The sequence below is a fragment of the Anomaloglossus baeobatrachus genome, chromosome 9 (genome assembly GCF_048569485.1).
Source record: "Anomaloglossus baeobatrachus isolate aAnoBae1 chromosome 9, aAnoBae1.hap1, whole genome shotgun sequence".
Classification (NCBI taxonomy): Eukaryota; Metazoa; Chordata; class Amphibia; order Anura; family Aromobatidae; genus Anomaloglossus; species Anomaloglossus baeobatrachus.
Window position 1 is genome coordinate 42,679,358 of NC_134361.1, and position 23,357 is coordinate 42,702,714.

General features: G+C 45.0%; 1 protein-coding gene across 1 annotated transcript in view; it reads right to left on the minus strand.

The window, feature by feature from the left end:
* Window positions 1-206: 206 nt before the first annotated feature.
* The window catches only part of LOC142250424 (estrogen-related receptor gamma-like), a 33,234-nt gene continuing 10,083 nt past the window's right edge, over window positions 207-23,357 (minus strand). The window contains exons 2-6 of the mRNA XM_075322590.1: window positions 20,319-20,435; window positions 18,258-18,377; window positions 18,014-18,175; window positions 12,771-13,040; window positions 207-1,324 (exon numbers count right to left, since the gene is read on the minus strand). Coding sequence (XP_075178705.1) covers window positions 1,080-1,324; window positions 12,771-13,040; window positions 18,014-18,175; window positions 18,258-18,377; window positions 20,319-20,435 — 914 coding nt within the window. The 3' untranslated portion in view covers window positions 207-1,079. The remainder of the gene's footprint in view (window positions 1,325-12,770; window positions 13,041-18,013; window positions 18,176-18,257; window positions 18,378-20,318; window positions 20,436-23,357) is intronic.

Consider the following 23,357-nt stretch of genomic DNA (forward strand, 5'->3'; position numbering starts at 1 on the left):
ATTTTTCTTACAGAATGATACAAGAAATTATTTCATTAGGCCAGGATCACATGACACTGATTCTCTCGTGTGAAAATCAAATCGATTATGGTAATGACACTCCGATAAAACTGTGATCTGAGTATCAGCTTAGTGTGACCCAATTATTTCGGATAAGAGAATTGGAACACACTCTGAGGAGAAGATGGAGAATGTATTTTCCCCATCTTGTCCATTCTGTGAGTCTGTGGAAATCGGACTGCACTCAGGTGTCATCTGAGTGCAGTCCTATGTTTTACCCATAGACTTGAATGGGTGTGTGCCATCCGATTTGTGTTGCCAAAGTCATGCTGATTAACACCTAGCTCCTCAGAGTTAGGCAGCAGGGAGCAGGCTGTCAACCAACATGACATCGGCAATGACTCTCTGTTGACAGAACAACAGAGCAGAAGAGAAGGAACTGTACTATCAATGTGACATCAAAGTAAAATGAATTGCCAGCAGGACCGGTCCGTGACCGTTCTGAGTTGGGAGAGGTCGTCACAGGGCAGAACAGATAACCCCTTTACGTATATTATACAAACTGTATTATTGGACACATACATGAGACATTAACAGGGGATGAAGACCTAACAAGACACTGCACATTTTTGCATGGTTGTATATTCTGGTGCCATAGCCCAAAACCCATTGTTCTCGAGAACATTGAAACCTGATAAATCTAGAATATGTACACTACACATCATATCTTTATACAGATGAAAAGAAATGAGCGTACAGTATGTTCTTCACTCCCTCTAGACATTTTTATCTAGACATGTTCCTCACAGAGTTTCTATGTTCCAATTGGGTATCCTTAACCCTAGAACGTGCAACCATAGAAATCTACCATAGAAAGCGAGGCCCCAGGTATGCATTCTAGGGTTAAAATAGTGATAGTCTCTGTTCAGCGTATCATCCAATATGTCTTCCAGGCCTCAAAATCTCAAAATCTATAATTAGTCATAGGTCAGTGTTTGCAGATATTGGTACTTTTGTGAAGCTGTTGTGTTGGTGTCCACATATGAAGGGCTCATGTTCTCTTGTTGGAGCCTGAAAAGTCACATCTTGGCCTCCAGCATTTCTAAGAAAAGTTTGTGCATGGGGATCCTCCCCTCCAACCGAATCTGGCAGAAGGTGCGGACTGCTTCATTTGCCGTCTGACGGAGTAGTGGTAAAGTCATGAGCAGTTTGCCCGATCGGTGGGGATCTTCGGCGTGATGCTCCCTCTCGTAGTCCTGTAGGGCCTCGTGAAGACGATCTTGAAGATTTAGAACAGACTCCACGTTCTCGATAGTACTTGAATCTGAATAAGAGATGAAGAATGGTCAAATGACAACCCCGAAGAAGTAGAATCAAAGATCACATTGTTCTTCCTAGAGTCCAGGAGGCCTTGCCTATTACCTGAAGTCTCATGGACTCTCGGGGAGAGTTGCAAGTATGGGTTATAGACTTTGACTCAAAAAGACAGCCCCTTTTAAGCATATGAAGAGAGAAGTGTGTTCTCACCTCTTTTAGGTTGAATTCACACCTCTGAATCATACAGTCTGCACTTGGCCCACAATATTTGGCCCCACAGGGGGTTGTACTGACCTGCAATAACCGCCTCATACAGTATATTCCTTGTAAGCTGTTATTCCAGGGCCTGAGACTTGTGGTTGGCCAAGAAATGTAGTCCAAGTACAGACAGTGTAATACAGAAGTATGGATCAAGCCATAGGCCGCTTTCACATGTCCAACATTTACAATCCAAGTACAGACCACTATGTCCAGACTGGCTGAGGGTCTCCTGACCCAAACTGAGACTCAGAAGCATATATGGGTTTTTTGAGTCAGGAGACCAGCAGACTCTACCATGCTAGAGAAACAGATGTTTTTTCTCAGGCGTCCTCCTTATTGCATCCGTTTTTCACAGAGGAAGGTAGACTGTACGAACTCTTTTTATCCATTGATTCTCAACAATGTACTGTATCTATTAAAAATAGATGGAACGCTGAGTAAATGTTACATGGCATTTGTTTCAAAAGTCGCCAAGTGTCATGGTGGTATCTGGTGCCTATTCAAACCACAAACTCTTACACTCCGCACTGTGGTTTCTCTGGGGATTCTAAGTTGCACAGGAAGACTTGGATGTCAACCAGCTGTGTGCTCATTAGTGATCGGGCTGGCAGGGGTTAATCTCTGCTAACTTGCTGGTTACCTCTAGAATAACATGTTATGAGAAACCTATCACAGTTTGTCACCGCCTTTTTAAGATGGAGGAAACGGACTTCCTGTGCTGACTATAGCTTTTAGAGATACCAGTCTATGTGCTATTGTGATCCAGTTGCTGGTGAACTACTGAGTGCTGTTTGGTTTGGTATGTTGTGCAAATTTTCTTGTCTGTTTAGTTCCTCTCTGCTCTTTATTTCCTCCTGTTCACATATTGTCTAACACATCTGTGTGTGATTGCTGTGAGTTGGAGTTTTGGTTTCCCCATTTGTCTATTTATATGGGTTTAACCACTCATATCCTGGCCCTTCCCTGGGGTGGGGAAGAGGGGGTATTAGAGCAGGGCTAGGTTGGTAGTCCAGACCTCTTCACCATCAGAAGTACCTCTGTGGTAAGGAACAGCTAGGACCCCCTAGCCTGAGGGCAAGTCTATTAAATCCAGTCCCTGGTTATACCCCTTACACTTCATGACAGTATAATTCTGTCTCTATGTTCCATCCATTTTACATTAATTCCCATAGAATTTATTTGCTGAGTCTGATCCACAAAACAGATTAGGAGAAGTTCTGAGACTAACAAACCCAATTTTTCTTTTAAAACACTGATGTGTGTATGGGTCAGTGAAACTCTTTGACTAAGTGTGCTGTCCAAGAAAAAAATGGACACCACACGTACAGTACAGTCCAAAAGTTTGGACACACCTTCTCATCTCTAGAACAACTGTTAAGAGGAGACTTTGTGCAGCAGGCCTTCATGGTATAATAGCTGCTGGGAAACCACTGCTAAGGACAGGCAACAAGCTGAAGAGACTTGTTTGGAATAAAAAACACAAGGAATGGACATTAGACCAGTGGAAATCTGTGCTTTGGTCTGATGAGTCCAAATTTGAGATCTTTGGATCCAACCACCGTGTCTTTGTAGAAAAGGTGAACGGATGGACTCTACATGGCTGGTTCCCACCGTGAAGCATGGAGGAGGAGGTGTGATGGTGTGGGGGGGGGCTTTGCTGGTCACACTGTTGGGGATTTCTTCAAGATTGAAGGCATACAGAACCAGCATGGCTACCACAGCATCTTGCAGCGGCGTGCTATTCCATCCAGTTTGCGTTTAGTTAGACCATCATTTATTTTTCAACAGGACAATGACCCCAAACACACCTCCAGGCTGTGTAAGGGCTATTTGACTAAGAAGGAGAGTGATGGGGTGCTACGCCAGATGACCTGGCCTCCACAGTCACCAGACCTGAACCCAATCGAGATGGTTTGGGGTGAGCTGGACCGCAGAGTGAAGGCAAAAGGGCCAACAAGTGCTGAGCATCTCTGGGAACTCCATTCTCCTTCTCATTCAAAGACTTTTCTTTATTTTTATGACTCTGAAAATTGTAGATTCACACTGAAGGCATCAAAACTATGAATTAACACATGTGGAATGAAATACTTAACAAAAAAGTGTGAAACAACTGAAAATATGTCTTATATTCTAGGTTCTTCAAAGTAGCCACCTTTTGCTTTGATTACTGCTTTGCACATTCTTGGCATTCTCTTGATGAGCTTCAAGAGGTAGTCACCAGAAATGGTCTTCCAACAGTCTTGAAGGAGTTTTCAGTTGTTTCACAGTTTTTTGCTAAGCATTTCATTCCACATGTGTTAATTCATAGTATTGATGCCTTCAATGTGAATCTACAATTTCAGAGTCATGAAAATAAAGAAAACTCTTTGAATGAGGTGTGTCCAAACCTTTGGTCTGTACTGTATGTGTCACACAGAGCTTTAAGAAGAGTGTTTTACATTTTTGCCCATTCATTACAATGAGCTATACTGAAGCAACAGGTAAATTGTGGTAAAAAAAACCCTTCCCTAGGATTTTCACGAGCCGACACCGTAGCAATCAACTGATCGCCAGAGCAAGTTTCTTTGAGAAACATAAAAATGACAACTTCCAAGCACCAACCTGATGATCCTTCTTGATGAAGCTTTAAAACATCGGCGTCATAGGATAAAAGACGTTTACATTGACCCATCCCCCACATTTCATTACCCATTACTATTCCATTATTATTTACTTAATCTTTCACACCCACTTTTCTTGTAATAAGTAGGAGGAGACGGCTGATGTAAACAGCAACCCGTTAGGAATTCACTGATCAATATGGCTGATGGATTATTTCATTATGAGATGATCAGTCTTGTAGTTGTGCGTGCAGTAATCACTCCTGCGGTAAGACACAATTACAGCAGTAAGGCAGATGGCCACAAAACCGCTTTCCAATTTTTTTTTTAATATATCTCATTTATTTACATATAATTTTATGTGATGACATAAAACATTGCTAATAACTGTTGCTGAGCAGGAGGAACCTGAAGCCCTGAGAGACCCTACAATAGTCCCTGGCTAGGAAGCCGGCAGGTAAAGGACACTAGCCCCACCACTGCACTGAAATAACACACCAAGGAAGGAAGACACAAAGGGGGGAACACAACCACAAAATGCTGCAGTCAGCACCAAGACTTTAGCCACACCAGCAACTTCAGCAGAGGGTTTCAGCAGCAACTTCCATCTCCAAAACCAGCATCCAAATGGCAAAGGGAATAACCGGCACCCTCTGCTGGTAGCAGAGGGTATATAAAGGGACTGGGAGTGTTCACAACACCAGAGCTGGTAATTGGCCTGCTTGTTGGTAAGGAATACTGACATTAACCCTACAACTGCCAAAGTAAACAACAACACATTTAAATTGCAGAGTCTCAACGGGGAGAGTGAGTCTCAGACCCAAAACCTGTCACTAAACTCTTATTGAAGAGAGACAACTGTGACACTTTTACTGCCTGACAGGCTATAGCTGATTGCAGGAGGTCCCAGCAGCAAAACGTCTTCAGATCATTTTATAATTGGGTGATACTTGGAAGTGGCAGCACGGTGACTCAGTGGTTAGCCCTGCACGGTGGCTTAGTGGTTAGCACTGTATGGTGGCTCAGTGGTTAGCACTGCAGTCTTGCAGCGCTGGGGTCCTGGTTTCAAATCCCACCAAGGACACCATCTGCAAGGAGTTTGTATGTTCTCCCCGTGTTTGCGTGGGTTTCCTCCGGATTCTCCGGTTTCCTCCCACACTCCAAAGACATACTCATAGGGACTTTAGATTGTGAGCCCCAATGGGGACAGTGTTACCAATGTATGTAAAGCGCTGTGGAATTAATAGCGCTATATAAATGAATAAAATTATTATTATTACTTTGACCCAGATTATATAAGATTATGAACAACCCCTTAAAGGAGATGTCCAGTCTAAATCCATAAATCTGCAGTCCTTCTGTTTCCCTTTATGTGACTGCAGGCTTGTGACTCCTCACATCGTGTGCACTGTGCACTATGGGGATTACAGTGACTGTAGACTTGTGGATTTAGACTGGACAATCCCTTTAAGCATTTTACAAATAATATGATAATTCCATATTTGCAGTATTTAGACAGTATCAAACTAGATATGTACCAGATCTATTGACAAGGGTAATAGCAAGACCCAGTTTTCAATGTATTCTTAAATTTCCAGTAGCAATAATACAGGAACGGCACAAAAACAAAATTCTAAGGAAATCATAAAGGGATTGTCCACTACTCTGACAACCCCTTCTCAATCACCATTTGTAAAAAAACAAAAAAAACCTTGTAAAATATTAACACTTAAGTTATACTCACCTCCAATGCCGATGCTGTTCCAGCGGTGACGGTGCTGTTCCAGCAGTGACTGCAGTTGCTCTCAAGTGACATTTGTTATGTCACGCGATCTCTGCAACCAATCACTGGTCGCTTCACTGTTGTTTCCTGCTTTTTGAATTTAGTGACAGGTTTTGGGTCTGAGTCTCACTTTTCCCCCTGTGAGATTTTGCAGTTGAAACAGGTTTTAGTTTCCTTTGGAGGTTGTAGGATTAATGGCAGTATGCCTTGCCAGCCAGCAGCCCTAGTACCAGCTCAGGTGTTTCCGGTCTAGACCACACCCAGTCCCTTTATATACCCTCTACTACCAGCAGAGGGTGCCGGTTATTCTTGATTCATTTGGATGCTGGTCTTGGAGTTAGAAGGAGCTTTTGATACCCTCTGTTGAAGTTGCTGTGGTGTCTGCATTCTTGGTGCTGACTGCAGTAATGTGTTGTAGTTCTTTCCCCCTGTCGGTCTTTCTTCTCCGGAGTGTTGTTGTAGTTCAGTGGTGGGGCTAGTGTCCCTCCCCTGCCAACTCACTAGCCAGGACTATTGTAGGGTCTCTCAGGGCTTCAGGTTCCTGCTCAGGGACAGGTGAGGTACCTGTATAGACACTGGCTAGGAGTGCAGGATACAGTGGCAGGTAAGTGGAAGATGTCTCCATCTTCCCTCTCACTAGTGCAAGGGCCCACTGTTGTTAAAGTGTCCTCGGTGTACCCCTTGTTTGTCGTTGTGTTACCCTTGTTTTGTTGAGTATTTGGCCTCATGACGGACCTCCCCTTAACTGTGCGTGACAACTGTCCCCTCTTTTGGACATAATCGACTTTTGGAAGAAGGGAGGTGTCTGATTTGATCGAAGGGAGAGCCAGTGCCGACACCAATGGAATGGAGCCAGCACCAGATTTGAGTATAGGTGTTATTATTTTACAATAGGGAAATATATGGATTAAGAAGGGGTTGTCCACTTCACCACTCAGCAAATTTCAGTTTTTCACTTTTGTTTTTTCCTCCCCTTCTTCCAAGAGCCATAACGTCTTTATTTTTCCCATCAAGATAGCCGTATGATGGCTTATTTTTTTGTGAGACGAGCTGTGCTAAAGTCTAATTTTCATATAGCAGTTCTGCAGCTTTCTAAGCATTAGGCTTAATTCCATGTGAACCTTCGCTCAATTTATTGGCTATGGTTCTGTTGCCAGGTGTACCGCCCCCCTGTGTCAGCAGCCGGGCTGCTTGGATCCGGATCCGCGGTGGCTCGAGGGGCGTCCGGACCCGGGGGTCTTGCAGCCACTCGAATGAAGAGGAGTATTTACAGGGGGTATGGTGTATTGAAAGTTTGTGACGCCACCCATGGTGTGTGGTAAGATGGAGTACCACCGCTGCGGCTGAGAGTACCCGGTGGCGATGGAGTGGGCAGCCAGGTGTTTATCCCCTCCACGGGTAGGGGGAATGCCCCGGGACTCGGTGGTGGTGGCAGGGAGGTGCCGTTGGCGAGGTAAGTGTCACTTGCGTACTCACTCAGTCCATTAACGCTGACACCGACAACTGTAGTAAAACAAAATTCTGGACACCGCTGCTGCTGAGGGGAAGCACGTTTGGGTCCCGTTTCTGTTGGTGTTGCCTGTTGATCTGTGACCTTTCCCTTGGCACCTTGTTTCTCTCTGGTTGGTCCCTGTAGCCTGAAACTAGTCGGGTTCCGCTCACCAGTATGGCTAACTGATGGAGCTTGCTCTCAGGGTTCACGCTTGGGATTTCTTGGACCGTATTTGTGGAAAGTCCTATCCCTCTCGTTGCGCTAGTACCCCGATTTTGGAGCGGGTGGAGAGCGGGTCTTGAAGGCTCCATTCTTGTCGGGTGAATTGTCAGGTTGCCTAAAGCTACTCCCTGACCTAGGGTCCAGTACCCCGTCGTGCCCTGGTCCCAACCCGGTGATGGTACAAGGCCGCCGGCTGTCCTCCACGACAATGCCTTGCCCCTTGTGACGATCCCCTGCGACCGGGGGTCCAGCTCCTACCAGGCCCAGACCAACGTATGCTACCTAGTACTGCTAAGAAGCCCAGCTCCGGACCTCCTCTCACTTTCACTGACTCTCACTGACTACTGACTGACACTCCTCACACTCCGGACCTCCCCTTAACCAACCCCCCACATGGGCGACCCAATTCCACTCAGGCCGTCCACAGGTGTGTCTGGTGGGTGTGGTGCAGAGTCTTCCTAGGATTTTGATTAGCTGGTTTTGGCAACACCAATTGTCAGGGACCCGTAACCAAGGAGTAGGTGGATATTGCACAGAAGGGCAGATTGCACAATACTCTGACGACCTGATAGGCCAGGGCGTCACACAGGCGCTGTACACGGCTTTGTCCGGCAGACCGATAGAGAACATGAGAGCTGAGGATGAGCAGTGCATGCTTTACCTCCGCTCCTGCTCAATGCGTTGGGTCCGAGCAGTTGAATCAATCAATCCGATCTTAGATATCCCCTATGTTATCGATAGGAGATAAAGTGGTTGTACTAAGTATGCGTTAAGTTTCTGTATGCATAGTAAAGTAAACGGAGATCTTACAAAAAGTTGCAAAAACTTGGAGTATATGCATTCCACATAAATGGATAGCAAAATCCATGTAATATTCAATCCAGCTCACACATGTGGTCTATGGTGCCAGGTAAGGGTTAATGTAATGGGGCACTGGTGAACAGGGCATCTGTACATCGGACGCCTGACAAGAATCCATTCCCTATCCAGCTCAGATCATTACAGCTACAAACCGAAATCCAAAGTTACAGAAAGAGTCCGTGGCCAAATAAAGCAACTGACACAAATCTAAATTAAGCAAATCCATTTACTGCATGGATCGCTCCAGGCTTCAAAGCATTTGCTTACTCCGCGAGGAGCGAGACCCCCCACCCTTCCTGCCCCTCTTTTGTTCCGATCCATCCCACACACAAAACACCTCGGGACATTATTGATTGGCCATGCCAGACTCCAAGAGGCGGCCATCGATAACGTAACGCTTGTCTATTTGTAAGAGCCTGTGACAGCTGTCAGTGGGATCATCTCGTGGCTCGGGTCTCACAGATCAGGGATGGATTATAGGGGAACAGTAGGAAAAGTCAGAAAGAAGGAACAAAAACAAGAAGGACGAGAACCTGATGAACCAATCCATAGAATCATCGTCATAGAATGAAAGAGTTGGAAGGGACCTCAAGGGCCATTGAGTCCAACCCCTTGCGAGTGCAGGTTTTCCTAAATCATCCCAGCTATATGTTTATCTAGTTTCCGCTTGAAGATTTCCATTGATGGAGAGCTCAGTAGCTGATGCGGTAGCCTGTTCCACTCTCTGACTGCCCTCACAACCTCCTGTGGTAGCCTGTTCCACTCTCTGACTGCCCTCATTACCTCCCGTGGTAGCCTGTTCCACTCCCTGACTGCCCTCATTACCTCCCGTGGTAGCCTGTTCCACTCCCTGACTGCCCTCATTACCTCCCGTGGTAGCCTGTTCCACTCTCTGACTGCCCTCACAACCTCCTGTGGTAGCCTGTTCCACTCTCTGACTGCCCTCATTACCTCCCGTGGTAGCCTGTTCCACTCCCTGACTGCCCTCATTACCTCCTGTGGTAGCCTGTTCCACTCCCTGACTGCCCTCATTACCTCCCGTGGTAGCCTGTTCCACTCTCTGACTGCCCTCACTACCTCATGTTGGTAGCCTGTTCCACTCTCTGACTGCCCTCACTACCTCCCGCGGTAGCTTATTCCATTCTCTGACTGCCTTGACTACCTCCCGTGATAGCTTGTTCCATTCTCTGACTGCCTTCACTACCTCCCGCGGTAGCCTGTTCCACTCTCTGACTGCCCTCACTACCTCCCGTCGTAACCTGTTCCATTCTTTGACTGCCATCACTACCTTCCTCGTAACCTGTTCCATTCTCTGACTGCCCTCACTACCTCCCGTGGTAGCCTGTTCCACTCTCTAACTGCCTTCACTGTCAGAAGGTTTTTCCTAATGTCTAAACTGAGTCTCCTTCCTTTTCGTTTCACCCCATTGCTTCTTGTACATCCTTGTAGTAATGAGAATAGGGTAGTTCCCTCTGCACTATGACGAACTTTCAGATATTTGTAGACCGCTACTAAGTCTCCTCTCAGCCTTCTCTTTTGCAAACTAATCCATCGGCTGCTTAGCGTAAAAATAGTGATCAAAATGGAACCACCCATTTGTTTTGCCCTTTTCCAACATTGTGTGGAATCACAGCCCAGAGCAGCAATATAAAGGGGAACTGTGCACCGGGTGAGCAATCCCTTTAAGTAATGAGCCATGCCACTAAACACTACAGCTATGGTAGACTAAGGATAAATGCCCACTCTGTTGTGGCCAGTATCGGGCATATAGGTTCTTAAAGTAGCTACAGTCTACATAGAAGCTATCTCATCCATCCACCATTGGACCCATTGCTGAAAAAAGCTTAATGGCCTCAAACGTTTTTGAGGCCATTAAGTCCCAGTTTTGGCCAAGGCTGGTAGATGATGGCTTTTCTCCATTCCTAAATCTTCCAGAATTTTGACAATACACGGTAGATATTTGGGGGTAATAAGGATTGGGTTATTGAATTTCGGCTGCCAGATTCTTTTGTTCTCGGAGAGATAAGCCAACAATGGAGGTGCCTAAGTGGCCAAGACGAGCTGGCATGCATATGGAGGAGTTAAAAGAGATGTATGGTCAGGTTAAGGTGCTGTAGCTTTGCTTAATCGTGCTTTTATAGAGGATTTAGGACCCCACAGCAAAAATGAAAAAAAGGGGTTCATGTCTTGACCTAGTTATCAGCACAATATTCCTCGTTACCTTGGGCGAGAGGATTGGGCGCTTGTTCATCTTTGGGAATCACTCACACCCTTGATCTGGGGAGATGGGATCCCTCCAAATCTTCTTACCAACCACTCAAATAATGGATGCAGCCTATGTAGAGTAGGCGCTTCAGCTTTACCGTGGCCCCATGACAGGTGAGTACCAGTGAGCTCTTATATACAACGTTCTAGAATACTGTATATAAGAGCCCAGGCCGCTCTGTAGAACGTAAACAACACCTTTATAATACTCCCTTAGGGGGGCGGTCCGGTTCAATGGGTGTCGCTGGTCTCAGTCCGTCACCTCCTCTCTTCCTTTCGTTGCCGGAATCCTTCCTAGCCTTGTGTGCATGACGCATCCTACGTCATTCACACAGAGGCCTCCACTGCGCTCCTGCGCATGCGCACTATGATCTGCCTGGCTGAGGGCAGAGCAAAGGAATGTAATGTGCAGGCGCAAGAAAAGCTCAAAGACCGCCCGCACATGCTCACTACAATACTTTGCTCTGCCCTCAGCCGGGCAGATTACAGTGCGCCTGCGCATGACTGCAATAGAGGCCTCTGTGTGGATTACGTAGGACGCGTCATGCACATGGGGCTGGTCAGGAGGACGGCGATCCCACAACATGCTGGACTAAGAGCATTAGTCAGACTCTAAAATTACGAAAAGGACCGAGAGCAGTGACACTCATCGGACCAGACCGCCCCCTAGGTGATTATAATAAAGGTGTTTTTTATGGTCTACAGAGCGTCCTGGGCTCTTATATACAGTATTCTAGAATGTTGTATATAAGAGCTCACTGGTGGTTGCCGCAGCTCATAAGGGAAAAACCTGGTGACAGGTTCCCTTTAAAGGCCAATTTTTAGAATTATTGATAAATGTTTAAAGGAGTTTTTCAACTCCCCCATAGAAATGCAAATTCAGCCACTTAAACATTTGTGTAGGTGACTCAGCCCCTATAAATCAGTAAATATCCTGTACGTTTTAGTGCTGTAGTTGCAGATAAATTGATTTTTTTTCCATATGTAAATGAGGGCACTTCAGTGCACCCTCGGTGTGGCCAATTTCTCGGTGCTCGCTACACCATTTGATCTGCATATCTAGAACTGACCCTAATCTTGATTGACAACACTCACTTTCTCATTACAAGTGCTCCCTAAACTCAACCCCCTCTATCTGCACATTGCCATTGCAGGAGTTTAGTGGGGTGCACAATGTCAGGGTGGGCGGGCACAGGGTGGGCTCATTGTGTGTGTGGGCACAGCTCTGATACCTATATCCTCTCTAAAACGGGGGTCACGGGCTGTCAGGAGACAGGTTTCAGCGCACACTGATACTACGAGTGCGACCGTGGGCTCCTATAGTGTTAGTGCGCATGCGCAAGAACAGGGATTTGTGTTTAGGCAGCGCTCACTATGAGAAAGTGAGTGCACTCAATCAAGATGAGAGACAGTGCTGGTATGTACATTGGAAGGTGCACTGAAGTCTTGGCCATGCCAAGGGTGCACCTAAATGCCCTCCTTTACATATGAAGTAAAAGTCAAGTCATCTGCACCTACAACACTAAAATGTAAAATTTTTATAGGGGTTAAATCCCTTATATAAATGTTTAAAGGGGTTGTACAGGATTTTTATAATGATGGCCTATCCTCAGGATAGCAGATCAATATCCAACACTTCCATGTTCCCAGTACCGGTGGCTGGATAGTGCACATCCGCCCCCTGTTAAAATCAGGAACAGCTGATCCGGGGGTGGCGGGTGTGGCATCCCTACCAATCAAATAATGATTACCTATCTTAAGGATTGGTCATCAATGCTGAAGTCTCGGACAATCTCTTTAAGAATCTGAATTTGCATTTTGGGGGTGACAGATTCTTTTTAGACTGTCCTACCTATGGCTGTGACCGTGTGGCAGCTCTTCACAGTGAGCCGTATGCTCACATTTTCCTAAACAACCCCATCATTGTCTTGGCTCATATATCAGCCCTGACAGATCCGGTGATGGATACCTGAGTTAGCGAGAGCCATGGCCTTCAGGGTGACAAATTCTTCCTTGTCCAGCTTTGTCTTTCGATATTTCCTAACCAGCTGAAGCAGAACCGAATGGAGATTCAGAAGTCCTGAACTGCGGCATTGTTCCCTGCCCAACGAGAAGTTCTCTGCCACTGCCAGGTCGTCGTTCATTGGTAGTGAGCGATAAACGATGCCCAAGACCAAGACTTCCATCCAGGCGCTCTGCAGTAGTGCCATCTGGTCCACCAAGGAGAGCACTGAGAAACCTAAGAGGAAATTTGGACATTGTCAGTGATGTTACTGGAAGCTCATGGACCCCAATGCAAAAGCTCCAATGGGGCCCCCAATTATTGCAAATCTTTAATAATATTGGCCTTTCGTATGGGCCAAAGGGACTTTTTGGGCCCCCTAGGCTCCAAGGTCTGGGTGCGTCTACAGCCACTGCATCTAATGTAGTTACACCCATGGACACCGCACTAATTGAATATGATCAGAAAGAGGTTATAGCTACATCCACAATGGTTTTGATTTACAAGGTCAATATAGCATGGATAAATCACCACCATGGGTGACAGGAAGCTTTTACTCCCCTCTCCCCATTGAAAACACAAACGGTTGGCAGAATATATATGCATGTGTATACAAGAGTTTGGCGCGATAGCAGTCAAAGAAGGAAAGGTTCAGCTGACAGCTATTAAAGGTGTAAGGAAGCCTGAAGATGCAATAGGGGAAGCCATATGCAGAGTCATGACTTGAAAAGGCTAAGATGATCCCAAGAAAAGGGCTCTGAAATGCCCAGGTACAATGAAGCAAGCGGTGGCATACATGCATGCCAAAGCTCTATTCATTGTCTGTATGCCTGGACAGCATGGTGGCTCCGTGTCCTCAATTTGAATCCGTTTCCCTCCATTTGTATCCGTATCCTCCATTTGTATTCATGCCCTTCATTTGTATCCGTTCTCTCAATTTGTATCCATGCCCTCCATTTGTAAACGTGCCTTCCATTTGTATCAGTGCCCTCCATTTGTAAACGTGCCTTCCATTTGTATACGTGCCCTCCATTTGTATCAGTGCCCTCCATTTGTATCAGTGCCCTCCATTTGTATCCGTGCCCTCCATTTGTATCCGTGCCCACCATTTGTATACGTGCCCTCCATTTGTATACGTGCTCTCCATTTGTATCCGTGCCCTCCATTTGTATCCGTGCCCTCCATTTGTATCCATACCCTTCATTTGTATCCATACCCTTCATTTGTATCCATGCCCTCCATTTGTATCCGTACCCTCCATTTGTATCCATCCCCTCCATTTTTATCATTCCCTTCCATTTGCATCCATAACCTCCATTTGTATCTGTCCCCTCCATTTGTATCCGTATCCTCGAATTTGTATCCGTGCCCTCCATTTGTTTCAGTACCCTCCATTTGTATCCATGCCCTTCATTCGTATCAGTACTCTCCATTTGTATCTGTGCCCTCCATTTGTATCTACACCCTCCATTTGTTTCCCTACCTTCCATTTGTATCCGCACCCTCCATTTGTATCCGCACCCTCCATTTGTATCCACGCCCTCCATTTGTATCCGTGCCCTCCATTTGTATCCGTGCCCTCCATTTGTATCCGTGCCCTCCATTTGTATACGTGCCCTCCATTTGTATACGTGCCCTCCATTTGTATACGTGCCCTCCATTTGTATCCATACCCTTCATTTGTATCAGTACCTTCTATTTGCATCCATGCCCTCCATTTGTATCCGTACCCTCCATTTGTATCCGTGCCCTCAATTTTTATACGGGCTCTCCATTTGTATCCATACCCTCCATTTTTATCCATTCTCTTGATTTGTATCCATCCCCTCCATTTTTATCATTCCCTTCCATTTGCATCCATAACCTCCATTTGTATCTGTCCCCTCCATTTGTATCCGTATCCTCGAATTTGTATCCGTGCCCTCCATTTGTTTCAGTACCCTCCATTTGTATCCATGCCCTCCATTTGTTTCAGTACCCTCCATTTGTATCCATGCCCTCCATTTGTTTCAGTACCCTCCATTTGTATCCATGCCCTCCATTTGTATCCATGCCCTTCATTCGTATCAGTACTCTCCATTTGTATCTGTGCCCTCCATTTGTATCTACACCCTCCATTTGTATCCACACCTTCCATTTGTATCCGCACCCTCCATTTGTATCCACACCCTCCATTTGTTTCCCTACCTTCCATTTGTATCCGCACCCTCCATTTGTATCCGTGCCCTCCATTTATCAGGTGCCATTAATAATACGATCATCTCTTCTTATATGGCCTTTGTGACTATCCCCTCTGAAACCCTGTTGATATTGTCTTGGTCATAGATGTACATTTTATGGTATATATATATATATATATATATATATATATATTATATTTACAAGCTATAGTGATGGTAGAGGAAGATTTATAAGAGGTGACGTCGGTGGAGTAATGGATGGCGCATTATGAATATTTGTGTGACGGGTTGTATCTGTGACGGGTGGCCGATTCCACCTTCCCCGGTAACCTTCACTGTGATCTGGGTGTGTTTTGTGCTGAATATCAGCGGACCCTCCTGCCCTGTCACGCTCTCCCGTTCCTTTCAATTAGCTCCTCTTTGTGGTGTCAGCCTCCATTACCTGTCTTTTTTCACACTATGGCAATACAATTGTTTCTTTATATATTGAGTGCTCCGTTTAATTGGGAAATATTGGAGATTGCTATCACCGCAGGAGGGGGCTCCGCCGTGTCACAATTGGAGAAGGGACCCCGAATACCATTAATTTGGAGATGATAATCTGTGTCCTTCTTGCAGCCACTCAATAGATGCCGGGGCCGATAGCACAGAACCCAACTTGGAGGGGAGTCAGCGGCTGCCATGAAATGTCTTGGTTATCAGATGCTTTTTAAGGCAAAGCATTGTGGATCCAGATGGGCGAATTATATACATCACATTTTATAGTTTTACTTGTAAAACTGAAATTAGCTTTGAAAAATAATGCTTTGCTATTGCTCGTAATGTGCTGATCCATAGAAAGTATCACATTAAGGAATTGCATTATTATTAATTCCCTTATATACAGTGTAACCATTGTTAAAATCCTCAGCCATGGGGGAAAGAGAAAAACCCAGCCCCATTCCCTGCTATAAAAAAACAATAGCCAGAATTTTTACTCCGGTGGAGCACTGTTGTGCAGGAGTTCAAAAGATTGCAAATTATGAACTAGCTTAAAAGGTTAGATCCTATCCTAATATGTAGTAGGTGCAATAATAATAATATTAGCAAATACATACAATTAGTAATGTAGTATAATTCTCCTGATTAGCTACATCTCTTACCTCATGTGCAGGGCATTGCAGCTTAGGTATGCATGGTTATGATCACTAGCAACTAACTGTCCTCTATATGCCTGGTTGTAAGCTTGGATACCTAAGTTATTGCAATGCCCTGCACATGAGGTAAGAGACATAACTAATCAGGAGAACTATAAAACATTTCTAATTGGAGGTATTTGCTAATACTGTAAAGGCCTAGGCTATGAATCGTTTTTCCAGTATAATATAATAAGATAATCTGTCGGTTGAATGTTTTATGTATTGCTTCTCCACATATACCTAAATATTAACGGAATGTATAACCGAAACAAATTATGCTTAGTGCTAAGTAGAATAACTTTTAGTTCATGAATAAGTAACTAACATTCATGAATAGAAGAGATACTCATTTGTAGTTTCAAATAAGTAACTGACATTGTTCTATTCATAGACTCTCGTCTATGCCTAGACACACCTGAAATGCTTTACTAAAGAATGTTGCTCAAATAATGGAATGAGTTAAACCCAAGCTAATTGGTTGGTTAAGAGACAATGCAGAAAAACTGTATGAGAATGTTATGCATTGAATACAAGGGTCAGAAGAGCACTGTGCTTCTCCCAAATAGAGATACGTCTCTCTGTGGTCATTTTCCTGATTCATATACATCTGCGCAGTTCAGATTCGGAATCCTCCTCTGAGACCCTGAGAGACCCGGAGGTCTCCCCCAACAATGCGAATATTATTACACCTACTACATATTGGGATAGGATCTCAGAGATGGGAATACCTCTTTAAATAATTTAGATAACTAAATACTAGTCCATAATGTCATAAAAAAAGCACATGAAAAGTTAACTTAAAAAAGGCACAAATTATCTAAAGAATAAGGTCGTAAATGAAAAAAGTCACTATGATTTTGTTGAATTTCTGCACCATTTCTGACCCTATTATGTAAATTAAGTTACTTGCATTTTTTTCCATTGCGTTTTGTTTACATGCGTTTTTATTGTGATTTGATGTTGGGTTTTTTTGTTTTTTGTTTTTTTAGTCTCTTTTTGGTATATGTTGTATATGGTATATGTTTTGGTATATGTTGAATAAAGTTGCTTTGTTTTTCATACTTCCTAGTATTTGGCTTTGACAAAACTTTATGGACTTATGTGTGGTTTACATATGTTTTTGATGAGTTTCCAAGGAGGAAACGGGCTAAAAACATGTGCATTTTTTTACGTGCTGATTTTCTGCATCTAATGTAAGTCTATGGGAAATATCTGCGCAGAAAACTCAGCGTACCCGCAAGAGAAATTGACATGGAACACGCACCGAAGGTTACGCTCAGTGGGCCTGAGTAACAACAGCGTGATCGGAAGAAGTGTGTACTCACCCCCATGAAACTCCCATCCACCCGACCCCGTAAGTGCTCTGTTTATGGCTGGCTGCATGTGGGCAGAGACCTGAACTGCCCAATCAGTTTTGGATATGTGACATCTAAGGGTGGCTTTGATGTGACTGTTCCGCTGCATATCTGCAGCGTATCTTCGCTATCCACCACGTTTCTGCATTAAAATCTGAGAATTTTACCCTGCGAGTGAAGACTGCACTCAGTTGCGCACAAGGAATTGACATGCTGTGAATTTTAAGATCCACACAGTAGGTCAATTTATGTGCGGAAAATTTCCAAAATGCCTATGTAAGAGATTTATAAAGTCCTGTTAACTTAGCGGGTACTGTATTACCCTGTAGATTTTCTGCTTGGGAAATCAGCACCAAATCTGCACCATGTGTTTTGGGCCTTAATTAGGGTGGGAAAGATCCATTAAAACCCCTAAAAAAATGCATTTGCTGAAACTATTCGACAGAGGAAAATTGGGCATCTTTGAATTACCAATAACAGGTAACCTAACACTGTACCTGGGACGTGTTTGGCCCATCCGATGGTGACCAGCAGTTCCCGGTTGATGAGCTCACACAGGGTGGTCAGGGTGCGCAGATCACCATCTTGAAGGTCAAGATCTGGGCTAGCAAATATTTCCCCGGGCTCCACCAAGACCAAATGAGACACCACCTTGTTTGCTATAAGGAGAGAGAAGAATTTAGGGTAAGTATATGGTGGCCCCTGTCCCATCTGATATCAAAATGTTTGCTCTAAACCTACCTGTCTTCTTTCCCTGGTATGGATGGTGAGCAGTGAGGTACGAGCAGGGATCTGGAGCCTCTACCTCCACTGGACGTCTGTATTTCTGTCTACCACCTCGGACTCGATCCAGCCTCACACCTAAAAACAGGAGTTTCACATGTATTCAACGACAGATCCATGTATCTAATCAATCTCTCTCTCTAATATATATATATATATATATATATATATATATATATATATATTAGCTGTAGTACCCGGCCCAGGATAGTAACTATCTCTCTGTCCCCCTCCCAGTCTCTGTGTGTATCTCTGTGTGTATCTCTGTTTGTTTGTCTGTGTGTTTGCTGTTTGTGTGTGTTTGTCTCTGTCTGTCTGTCTCTCTTTCTGTCTCTTTACCTGCCTGTCTCTGTGTGTCTGTCTGTCTGTTTTCGTGTCTGTCTCTTTCCCTGTCTGTCTCTATCCATGTGTCTCTGTCTACCTCTCTGTCTGTCTCTGTATCAGTCTCTCTCTCTGTCTGTCTCTCTCTATCTCTGTGTTTGTGTCTCTCTCTATCTCTGTGTCTGTCTATCACTCTCTTTCCCTCGTCTGTCTCTTTCCCCGTCTGTCTCTTTCCCCGTCTGTCTCGTTCCCCGTCTGTCTCGTTCCCCGTCTGTCTCGTTCCTGCTCTGTCTCGTTCCTTGTCTCTGTCTCTTTCCCTGTCTTTTTCCTTGTCTGTCTCTTTTTTCTTGTCTCTTTCCATGTCTGTCTCTTTCCCTGTCTCTGCCTCTTTCCCTTTCTCCTTCCCTGTCACTTTCCCAGTCTGTCTCTGTCTGTCTCTTTCCCTGTCTGCCTGTCTCTTTCCCTGTCTGTGTCTGTCTTCCTCTGTCTCTTTGACTGCCTGTCTCTCTCTCTGTCTCTTTCCCTCTGTCTGCCTCTGTCTCTTTGACTGTCTGTCTCTTTGACTGTGTCTCTCTGTCTCTTTCTTTGTCTGTCTCTGTCTCTTGCTGCCTCTTTCCCTGTCTGCCTCTCACTCTGTTTGTCTTTTTCTGTCTCTTTATCCGTCTCCCCACTGACATCTTATTACCTCACACATAAGCTTCTTATACTAACAGTTTATTTTGTTCCTCTAGCAACCACTCACAGCTGCTATTAATAACATATATATATATATATATATATATATATATATATATACACACACACACATACATACAGTATATATGCGCACACACGCACACACTATTACCCTTAAATTAAAAATCCTTTGACCACACTCTTTATTTTTACATTTGTTAACATTTTTTGACCCAACCACTATATTGTTGGGCTTTTCCAGCAGCACACTGACATTGAGTAGAACTCATATGTTGGCTTTCTGTATATGTTTGTAGGTTTTGTGAAACCTGCTGTGAAAGTGAATTTGTGGACTTACTATATTTGTTCCTGGAAAATCAAATGCAAATGATTCACAAAGCCTGCTCCAGCAATGAGAAATATTACATGGGCAGCTATCTGTATAGCAGTAATGGCTACGCAATATGTGAAATGCTTGGGATAACTGGATCTGTAGGATCTTCATTTTTGTTTTGTGTATAATACAGTTTATACACCAAAATTAAATTTAGGTCTAATACTACTACCAAGTCCTCATTAAGGGTCCGTACCTTAAAGAGCTTGTCCTATAAACAATAGTTATCAATATATTTATAAAAATGTATGATTTCCAGGGGTTCGACTTGTGGGACCCACAATAATCACTAGAAGAAGGTTCCAAAGTCTAAGTGTGAATGAAGCAACAGTGAGCATGTGTGACCACTGCTCCATAGGACCGGAGGTCGCACATGCTCAGTACCGCTCTAGTCACAAAGAAACCTTTTGGCCTCTCATACTCAGGATGGGTGAGGATCTTAGTAGCCTCACCCCCAGCAATCATATATTTATCATCCATGCACATGATATGAATGGTTTGTGGACATTTTTAGATTAATCTACATAATTTAACCATTGGATTATTTCTACAGGAACAAATTTGGATACCATACTAAACCAATGTCCAAATACATGGGTCGTAAAGGGATAATGTTATTTTGCAAGTACCTTCTTTCATCATCCCAACTTTCAGGCACTTGCGGAAGCGGCAGGCTTGACAAGACTTCCTCCGCCTCTTGGTAATTTCACAGTCATTCACCACAGGACAGCTATATTCAATGCTACCTGTGGAAAAGACAAGTATAGGACTGAGGAGTCACATAAATTAAAGAGATTACCCAAAAAACCTCTGAAGTGTGTCTGGTAATGAAGCCTATTTGTTTCAGAAGGTTGAATCATGAAAGAAAAGTATGGCATATCCAAGAGATTTCCCATATATGTCCAATAAATGCGCGTCCCACTTCTAGGACCTGCACTGGTCCACCAATTTCCGGTTCCGGTAGGTGTCAAATCACCAGTGATTGGTGAGGTGGTGACACATGCGCCGGTAAATGCGCTTGGCTGTATGCGAAACTCTAATAATAATGAATGGTGAGAAGCGATGCATGCACCACCAAGTCTCCACTCACTGTTGGTGGAACGAGAGCCGGAACGGGGGATCAGTAGAATTTAGTTCTATCAAAATAGATTGAACTTGTATCTATGAAATATCTATAGCATATCCATGGGTAGGCTGTAATTGACTCTTGGGATATATAGCTTCAATACCATACACAAAGCATAGACAAGAATGGTGCAATTTTTTTAGAAATAGACTCAAAAGGTCATTGTTTAGAGATGGATGCCATATTATAGCTGTTGGGAGAGTAGTCTTTAATTAATACTTTTATACATGGGATGCTTTGCTTACGGGTTTTCATATTCATTTCCCAATACATTTTCCTTATTTCAGTTTTTCTTTTTACCCTTCATTTTGAGATTCCTGAAGCACCAAGCATCTGTTTAGTGAGATCCAGTAATGTTGACGATACCTAGAGTACGTAATGGAATTTCGGTAATCACTGCTATAGAAGGACAACTGTCTCCTGACAATGTGACTGCAGGTTTCATGCCAGATGCGAAAGGACTCCTGGAAAGCGCAACTGTGGCGCCCTGGACAAGCCAGGACGTCACAGGTACTACAACAACACACCCCACACCCCGGCTAGGCACATCTAGGTCAAACACAAATCCTTGTTGCCTCCCTCCAGGGGCTGATGTCCACACCAGGGAGTGGGCCAGGCGGTTGGCCCCGCTCACCGAGGAGTTCACAGTCCTGGAGGCGGGAAAAGGAGTCAGATTAGTTTTGAGTTTGGAGAAGTGAAGTGGGAGTAGAGGAGACTGACCGAGTCGGGGTGCGTGGCCCGGGCACATACAGCAAGGTTGGCAGACGGTGGTGACCATCTGCAGGAGAGGCTGATTGGAGTGAACCGTAAGGACCGGGGATGGGCGGTGGCCCGACGGTACCGGATCAGGGAACAAAGAGCAGCCAGCACCATTCGGCAGGGCTTACGGACCCCGACCAGGCTAGGAGTCGGCGTAAAACCGGTCAAATCCGTTAGCGAAGGGAACCTCCGGGGTTTCCCAGCAGTCAAGACCCGATTGAAGGCAACAGCTCAAACCGTGAAGGGAAATACAGTCACCGCTAAGGCTACAGTTCCCAGGGCCAGAGCCTGTGGGCATAAGGGACTCCCTCAGCATCCATCCAAGCTGGGGAGCGGGTTACCGGTGGGAAGCCATTCGAACCGTGAACACAACACAGGTGCAGGGAAAGGCAGTCACCACCAACCTACCGGGAGAGCTACCGCAGCCGTCTGTGGGACCCGTCCATCCAGCCGTTTATTTTACCGGAGACTTTGCATTCATCATTGGCTGAGTGAGTACCACCGTGCCATGCGGCACAGCGCTGCCCCCGCGACCCTGCACCTCACCAGGCCCCGTAACCCGCCTGCCATCCCTAACGCTCACGGGGCCCCGGGACAACTAACCCCCTACCCACGGAGGGGAGAAACAACATCCAGGCTGCTCCCTGTCATTGCTCCCGGGATCCCCGTCCAGAGCAGCGGTGGTGTCACAACCTCACCACAACCGTGGGTGGCGTCACAGACAAATCCCTAAACCAAACAACCCCCCCCTTTCACTCATGGGCGAGGAGCGCCGCTCGAGTCCCTGGGATCCGGCCCACCGCTCGAGCCACCGAGCAGCAGCAGCAGCAGCCGGGCCCGAGCAGTGGGTGAGCGCAGCGTTCCCTCCTCCGCCCGCAACACAACCAAGAGGGAACACCTGGAAAGCAATACAACGCAAGCCACTGGTGCTAAGAAGTGAGGTCACCTCCTAACACTCACCTGAGGCTGATCCATGCACTCCCTAATGTCCCTATATGGGTCCTTCCCCCATGCGTCGTCATATGCCTTGACCATCGCTGGTCCTGAACTCTCCCTGACTAGTGTGAAGGCCAGCAAGACACTAGTCTTACCTCTGCAATAAGATAACATGAGAAAGGTAAGACAAACAGGTGGGGAAAGACACAACAAATAACTCTACAGCTTCTCCAGCAGGAAACCTCTCAGCTACAACAGAAGCAAACACTTCAGCTTCTCCAGAGACAGGCTCCTTCAAAGTGGAAGCATAGGTGTGAGCTATAGCTGACATAGGAAGGAGGTTGGAGTTGATATTTATAGCAGAAGGGAGTAGCTGCAGTGGTTATAACTACCTGATAAATCACTGAATGATAGACAAGAACCTTAACCCCTTAAGCACTTGATGGAATTAAAGAAGCTCAAACTCAGGGTAAATGACAAGCGGGCACTAAAGAGGATCTGTGATCTTCTGATCGCCGATCCCCTCTCCCCGAGATCACATCAAGCTGTGACGCATCTCTTATTATATGTCCACAGTTGGGTTATCTGCTGCCGTTTTTTTATTTTGGATTTGCTGCAGCTTTCACTCTTTGCATTTTAAAAGTGCAGTGAAAATCAGCACCATATAGCGACAGAGTACTGATTTCAAATCATTTTGCTCTGCAAATTTTCTCGGCAGAATATGGTACAGATTTTGTAAATTGCCATTCACAATGCTGGAATGGACTTTATGCCTGAAGTGAATATTGCCACTGAATGTACTTTATTTAGGAAATCTGCAGTGGCAAAAAAGTGAAATCCTTCATGA